A 7500-nucleotide genomic window follows, 5' to 3' on the forward strand; every position below is an offset into this window, starting at 1 on the left:
AGGTGTCTCTTATCTAGGGCATGCATGAAATGGTACTTTTACTCTTCACAGAAATGGGTCAAGTTGGCAGCCAGACACCGAGATGACCTGCATAGTCAGATAGAGTCTCCTGTAGGAACAGTCTGTTAGTTAATTAGTTAATTAGTTAGTTAGTTAGTTAGTTAGTGAGTTAGTGAGTTAGTGAGTTAGTTAGTTAGTTAGTTGCTAGACCATTTGTTAGCTAGTTAGCTAGTGAGTCAGTTTGTTCGTTGCACCATTTGTTCATTATTTTGTAAATGCAGTGAAAAGAATCGAGAGTTCTCTGTATGAAGAATTGCCTTTCAGCCCACTCTTGTATAATCGGTTCCATTTTCTGTAGTTCACTACAGGCATGTGACTGATGGCATAGCCACCTTGCAAACAGCCCATTCTGTACTTCCAGAAATGAATCCGTGCCTTGTTTTCTCTTTCACAGTGAGTAATACCAGCAGCTCCCCTGAGGAACACGCCTGATACTTCTTGGTACCAGTATATCTGCTGGTTTCACTCTTCTAACGAGCAGCCAGTCGCTGATGAGTGAGAGGACGTAGGGAGTTCTAGAGATGGAGGTTCTCTCATGAGAGGACGTAGGGAGTTCTAGAGATGGAGGTTCTCTCATGAGAGGACGTAGGGAGTTCTAGAGATGGAGGTTCTCTCATGAGAGGACGTAGGGAGTTCTAGAGATGGAGGTTCTCTCATGAGAGGACGTAGGGAGTTCTAGAGATGGAGGTTCTCTCATGAGAGGACGTAGGGAGTTCTAGAGATGGAGGTTCTCTCATGAGAGGACGTAGGGAGTTCTAGAGATGGAGGTTCTCTCATGAGAGGACGTAGGGAGTTCTAGAGATGGAGGTTCTCTCATGAGAGGACGTAGGGAGTTCTAGAGATGGAGGTTCTCTCATGAGAGGACGTAGGGAGTTCTAGAGATGGAGGTTCTCTCATGAGAGGACGTAGGGAGTTCTAGAGATGGAGGTTCTCTCATGAGAGGACGTAGGGAGTTCTAGAGATGGAGGTTCTCTCATGAGAGGACGTAGGGAGTTCTAGAGATGGAGGTTCTCTCATGAGAGGACGTAGGGAGTTCTAGAGATGGAGGTTCTCTCATGAGAGGACGTAGGGAGTTCTAGAGATGGAGGTTCTCTCATGAGAGGACGTAGGGAGTTCTAGAGATGGAGGTTCTCTCATGAGAGGACGTAGGGAGTTCTAGAGATGGAGGTTCTCTCATGACTAATGTCATGGTTCATTCCTGCATTGTTTCCCAGCAAGATGGATATTCAATGGATTTGGAGTTGATCATTTAAAAGTCTAATGGTTGATGGGACGTTCAGCAACTGACTGGGTCAGTAGTAGAGGATGGGGGGTCAGACCTGGGTCAGTAGTAGAGGATGGGGGGTCAGACCTGGGTCAGTAGGAGAGGATGGGGGGTCAGACCTGGGTCAGTAGTAGAGGATGGGGGGTCAGACCTGGGTCAGTAGTAGAGGATGGGGGGTCAGACCTGGGTCAGTAGTAGAGGATGGGGGGTCAGACCTGGGTCAGTAGTAGAGGATGGGGGGTCAGACCTGGGTCAGTAGGAGAGGATGGGGGGTCAGACCTGTGACTGGGTCAGTAGGAGAGGATGGGGGGTCAGACCAGTGACTGGGTCAGTAGGAGAGGATGGGGGGTCAGACCAGTGACTGGGTCAGTAGGAGAGGATGGGGGGTCAGACCAGTGACTGGGTCAGTAGTAGAGGATGGGGGGTCAGACCTGGGTCAGTAGGAGAGGATGGGGGGTCAGACCAGTGACTGGGTCAGTAGGAGAGGATGGGGGGTCAGACCTGGGTCAGTAGGAGAGGATGGGGGGTCAGACCTGGGTCAGTAGGAGAGGATGGGGGGTCAGACCTGTGACTGAAGGCCCAGCTCTCTAGGAATGTAACATGGTGAAGCTTCAGATTAAGCTCTTGGGTTCTTTCAGGAACGAAGTGTCCGTGTGTGTGTGTGTGTGTGTGTGTGTGTGTGTGTGTGTGTGTGTGTGTGTGTGTATGTGTGTGTGCGTGTGTGTGTGTGTGTGTGTGTGTGTGTGTGTGTGTGTGTGTGTGTGTGTGTGAGTGATGTATGGTCAGTGGTTAGACTGAAGCGTTGCCGAAAAAGTTATAGTGAGTTCATTCCTCAGAAGTTCGTTCCCCTATCTCTTTGATGTGGTGCTAAAGTCTTATCACTGGCTGACACAGCACACACACACCCACACACGCACACACACACACACACACACACACACACACACACACACACACAGATCCACCTACAGGAAGGTGTTCTTGTCTGGTCTCAGCGCATCATTTCCTACCAGTCCAGGGGCTTATCACTGTGTGTTACTGGAAGACACAAGATTAATATTGACTTTGCAAAGAACACACCATTACGTTCCCAATACTGTAGTTACTCAGCTGAGTGTGTGTGCCTGAGCGTGCGTCTCCTGGCGTGGGTGAAGCAGAGCTCTCCGTCTGAGCTGATCACAGCCAGGGTTAGGGTTAGAGTCCTCCCAACGTGACCTCTCACCTCAGAGTGTGTGAGGGGAGGGAACCAGGCGGGTTCTGATTGGTTAACTGAATGCACCCCTCCACTTTCCACATGGATGAAACCACGACCAGGCCTCCCACTGACAGAGCACAAGTTGTTCTCCAGGAACAAAAGAGAGAGCCCCCCCCCCACCCCCGACCCCAGGCCCAGTCCAATAGCCCCCCCCCCCACCCCAGGTACAGTCCCATAGCCCCCCCCCCCCCCCCTACCCCAGGCCCATAGCCCCCCCCCCCCCCCCCCTACCCTAGGCCCAGTCCCATAGCCCCCCCCCTACCCTAGGCCCAGTCCCATAGCCCCCCCCCCCCCCTACCCCAGGCCCAGTCCCATAGCCCCCCCCCTACCCTAGGCCCAGTCCCATAGCCCCCCCCCCCCCCTACCCCAGGCCCAGTCCCATAGCTCCCCCCCTACCCTAGGCCCAGTCCCATAGCCCCCCAGGCCTGTGTCTGGCAGTTGTTCAAGCTGTCACAGAGAGCAGCTGGCGTATGGGTGGCGAGAGGTCTGAAAATACACGCGTCCCAACCGTTATTGTGTTGCAACTGTTCTTTCTCTCCCTCAAACCCGCCTGCCTTTCTTTCTCTCCCTCTCTCTTCCCTGCGTATTCTCTCTCTCCCTCTCTCTTCCCTGCGTATTCTCTCTCTCTCCCTCTCTCTCTTCCCTGCGTATTCTCTCTCTCTCCCTTTCTCTCTTCCCTGCGTATTCTCTCTCTCCCTCTCTCTCCTCCCTGCGTATTCTCTCTCTCCCTCTCTCTCCTCCCTGCGTATTCTCTCTCTCTCCCTCTCTCTCCTCCCTGCGTATTCTCTCTCTCTCTCTTGCTTCCTGCCCATGCTGTCTCTCTGTTCTCCTGCCAATGTCTCGTTGAAATCGCTTCACCCAATCAGCACTCAGTCCTGCGGGGTCAGGTGAGGTGAGCGCAGACTGACTCTCCAGCAGCACGGAATAACAACTTCACCGACACACACAGATTGGGTTTAGTTTCAAACATTTATTTAGAAAACATGTCAAAACGTGTACATCTTAAAAGCAAACAGACAAGACGATGCAGGTTTTTTTCCCAGCATCTCTCAAAGAAAACTCAGAAGTCCATGAAATGACAAATCATGTTTGTCAAGTCCACTTTCAGGCGCAGAAACTGCTTCTGAAATCAATCAACATGTGGAAGTGAATGTCTCTGGGTTCCCATGTGCTTCCCCAGTAGCACAAAACAAGAAAGACTGGTCCAGTCAGATCACATTCCTCCTCCTCCTCAGGTCCTCTGTCCTTCTGCACACAGGAAGTCCACACTTTCATTAGTCCATCATCTGTCTCTCTCTCTCTCTTTCTCTGTCCATCTTCAGAGTTGACCCGATAGGGCCCTGACACTGGACAGGGGTCAGAGAGGTGATAGGGTCAACTTGTCTGTCTGTGTAATGAGTCCAGTTCAACTCCTCATAGTCCAATCAGAACCTCCGCTCAAGAAAGAAGCGCCGTCCATGACATCCACTTGACCTGAACCAGTCCAAATCTCCTTCAACTTTAACCCCATCCACAGGTCATAGGTCATCCGGAACCGAACCTCCATCCCAGAAGGCACGCTGGGCGCCGGGTCACAGCCGCGGCCTCGTATACTCCCGGAGGCGGGGCCTCAAAACCCCGCGAGGGAGGTCCCCATTCTTTATTCTCTCTTCATCATCTTCATCGTCGTCACGGAGCGTGGCGAGGGCGTGAGGGGGCGGTTCAGCGCTCGGGGAGGGTGATGGTGGGCACCCAGTCGTACACGCTGCGACTCTCCTCGCAGAAGGCGCTCAGCTTGTCCAGGGCTGGGTCTTTCCACGGCTCTGCGCTGGGGCTCTGTGGGGGAGGGAGGAGGAGGAGGAGGAGGAAACACAACAATGATTAGCTTCACGAGAAACACGTCACATACCAGAAAGAGCCTCGTGGTTTCGCCTACTAGGAAGCGCACGAGCCGCCTGCGCGGGTGGAAAGAACTGTGACAGACAGAGAAAACACTAGACAGAGAAAACACCACGCAAGCACGGCGGGGGAGGAGCACTAACTCCCCCTGACCGGATGACTCGTGACCGAGTCACCGGGAGTCGTGAGGCAGGAACGCACCGTGACTAGGATGCAGTGCGCGTCCTTGGGCTCGCCGGCCTCGTCCGTGCCCACCAGATCAGCCAGCCGCTCGATGTCGTTGACGCGCACCACGTTGATGTCGTTATCGAAGCAGAAAGCCTGGATCAGGGTGAAGTGGATCTGCAGCGCGATGTCGCACTCGTATTCCTCGTCTGTCGCCAGAACGCAGAATGCCACACTGTCTGGGTCACTGCAGAAAACGGAAAGATTATTAAAGGGTGTTCTAGTGTGCAGTCGTAGCAAATGCCAGTCAATTTGTTTAGCCTACACGGCTATGCATGATAAGAAAATAAATAAGCCATTCATAAAATACTTACACATTCATCACTTTGGCAGACTCGTAGACCCCCACGGTCAGATAGTCCTGCTTCTTAGCGGAGACCAGCAGCTCCTCCAGGGCTGTGCCCGCACTCTGCACTCTGGAGAGAAGAGACACCGTGAATATAGGAGCATATCTACCCTGCACTGTATACACGCGTTGCAAGAGAATACTAAACCAGTCGTGCAGAAATGCAGAAGTGTGTAAAATATTTACCTCTCCGTCTTGTCGAGTGCGCTCTCCTGTCCGCGGATCTCTTCCAGAGTCATGATTGTAATCCAAATGTTATCGAGTTTGCAGTGAATAGAAACGGTCCGTTCTCTCTCTCGGTTCAGCGTTATTCTGGGTCTGGGCCGGGGGACCCGTGGTTATATAGTGGGGCCGCGGAGTTTCTCGGCAGAGGGCGGTGCTTTCCGCTCCCGCCGGCTGTGATTGGCTCAGCGCATGTGACGAATGCAAAAGTCCCTGAGTGCTGCTGCGGCGCTTGTTGACAACCCCACGTGGGGGCAGGATTACAGGGTTTCAAGAAATCCCCCCCCCCAAATCTCCCCTCCCGATTTCTGCCAGGTTGTCAACATCCACCCACTGTGCAAAACTCCTCCTGTTTTCCTGTTGATTTCAATAAGCACATTTCCCCGCAGGCTGTGTGAGAGAGGTCAGCACATGCAATTGTATGCAAGACCTAGAGAAAGAGCTCACTTGATGTGAACCGGCCACCTCTTCGTGGTGTTATATAACTGCACCTTGACTTCTAGACGTTATAAAAACTAGCCTGGATGATTCCATCTTGCTTAGGCTACACACTGAGAATTTGTTTTTAAAAAACATAGGCTATTTGCAAAGGCTGTAGAGAATTTGGATAGGCAAACACACCAATCATGTCTTGTGTATGATATGAGTCTATATATGATCAGGTTCACTCATTGCATGCTGTGGAAGTGCTGGGCTCGAGACGGGTTTCTTCACGGATCAGTGACACATGGAGCAGCTTGTGCTTGGCGCGCGCCAGGGGGCAGGATGGGGCAGTAGTGCGTAATACCCTGCCTGGCGCGTGCTGGATGGGGCAGTAGTGCGTAATACCCTGCCTGGCGCGTGCTGGATGGGGCAGTAGTGCGTAATACCCTGCCTGGCGCGTGCTGGATGGGGCAGTAGTGCGTAATACCCTGCCTGGCGCGTGCTGGATGGGGCAATAGTGCGTAATACCCTGCCTGGCGCGTGCTGGATGGGGCAGTAGTGCGTAATACCCTGCCTGGCGCGTGCTGGATGGGGCAGTAGTGCGTAATACCCTGCCTGGCGCGTGCTGGATGGGGCAGTAGTGCGTAATACCCTGCCTGGCGCGTGCTGGATGGGGCAGTAGTGCGTAATACCCTGCCTGGCGCGTGCTGGATGGGGCAGTAGTGCGTAATACCCTGCCTGGCGCGTGCTGGATGGGGCAGTAGAGCGTAATACCCTGCCTGGCGCGTGGCGAGTTACTGCCAAGACAGAAGAGGCTCGCGGTCCGAAGAATAGGCACGTGCTCCACCTGCCTCCTGTTCGTTTACAATGCCGTTGAGTGTGTGTGTGTGTGTGTGTGTGTGTGTGTGAGAGAGAGAGAGAGAGAGAGAGAGAGAGAGAGAGAGGAGGGGGTCTTCAAGAGATGTATAACTTTATCTTATCAATCTTGATCAGGAGCCGATGCGCGTGTCCAATGACTGGCCGGGGCAGCGCTCCCAATAGCCCTTTATTATTCTAATTGCTACATTGTTTATGTTAACATCCAACGTCGTTCAAGACTTGCCTTGATGTTTAGGGCACGCAATTATCCCACATTCATTACTTTTCTCTAATCTGTCAGCATGAAAAGAATTAAAATGATCATCCAATCTGTTCTGCAGCTCTGTCAATGATCTATAGTTTGCATGTTTAGAGAACAGGCAGCTCTATCGAAACCTTTTGATTGCATTACTGTTACTCATTTGTTTGGGTGATTGCTGGAGAGATGCGCTTTTTGCGTCACTTTGATCACGGCGCGCTCGGGGGGACGATGCTGAGCTGACGTCGCCATCTGGTGGTACAAAATGGCGGCGACCTTTCCCCTACACCGCGAGTGTAACAAGAACATGACTCACTGTCACCCCATTCTTATCAGTCATCAACCCATATTTATTTATTTATTATTCCCTGCCCCTGAAGAACCTTCAAATCCAAACTATTTTCTGTGCTTGTTATCACCGGCCTGAGATTCTCTCAAATCCCTCCTTCCTTCCTCCACTCGTTAACCTGATGATAGGAGAAAACACGTAGGCTACTGCTCCTACCAACCTAGTCTAATCAGTGATATCTCAATGAAACGGAGATGGTGCATTATTAGGGGATCTGAATGGGACCGTAGGGCTCTGGACAGGGTAGGACCAGGTAAAATAGGGACATGAGCCAAGAGCCACACCTCAAATTAGGAAGCGACCTCAATCTTCTGGTAGAAGACGTGGATTACCTTAAACAAATGTGCTGTGTCCATCTGGC

General features: G+C 52.2%; 1 protein-coding gene across 1 annotated transcript; it reads right to left on the reverse strand.

The window, feature by feature from the left end:
• Window positions 1-3731: 3731 nt before the first annotated feature.
• gadd45ga (growth arrest and DNA-damage-inducible, gamma a) lies at window positions 3732-5325 on the reverse strand. Its single transcript, XM_084456733.1, has 4 exons — window positions 5215-5325; window positions 4997-5098; window positions 4659-4869; window positions 3732-4394 (listed from the first exon to the last, which is right to left on the reverse strand). Exons 1-4 carry the CDS (start codon window positions 5265-5267, stop codon window positions 4281-4283), a joined length of 480 nt encoding a protein of 159 aa, XP_084312859.1. The 5' UTR covers window positions 5268-5325; the 3' UTR covers window positions 3732-4280.
• Window positions 5326-7500: the final 2175 nt, after the last annotated feature.

Source organism: Borostomias antarcticus (genome assembly GCF_949987555.1).
Source record: "Borostomias antarcticus genome assembly, chromosome: 23".
Classification (NCBI taxonomy): Eukaryota; Metazoa; Chordata; class Actinopteri; order Stomiiformes; family Stomiidae; genus Borostomias; species Borostomias antarcticus.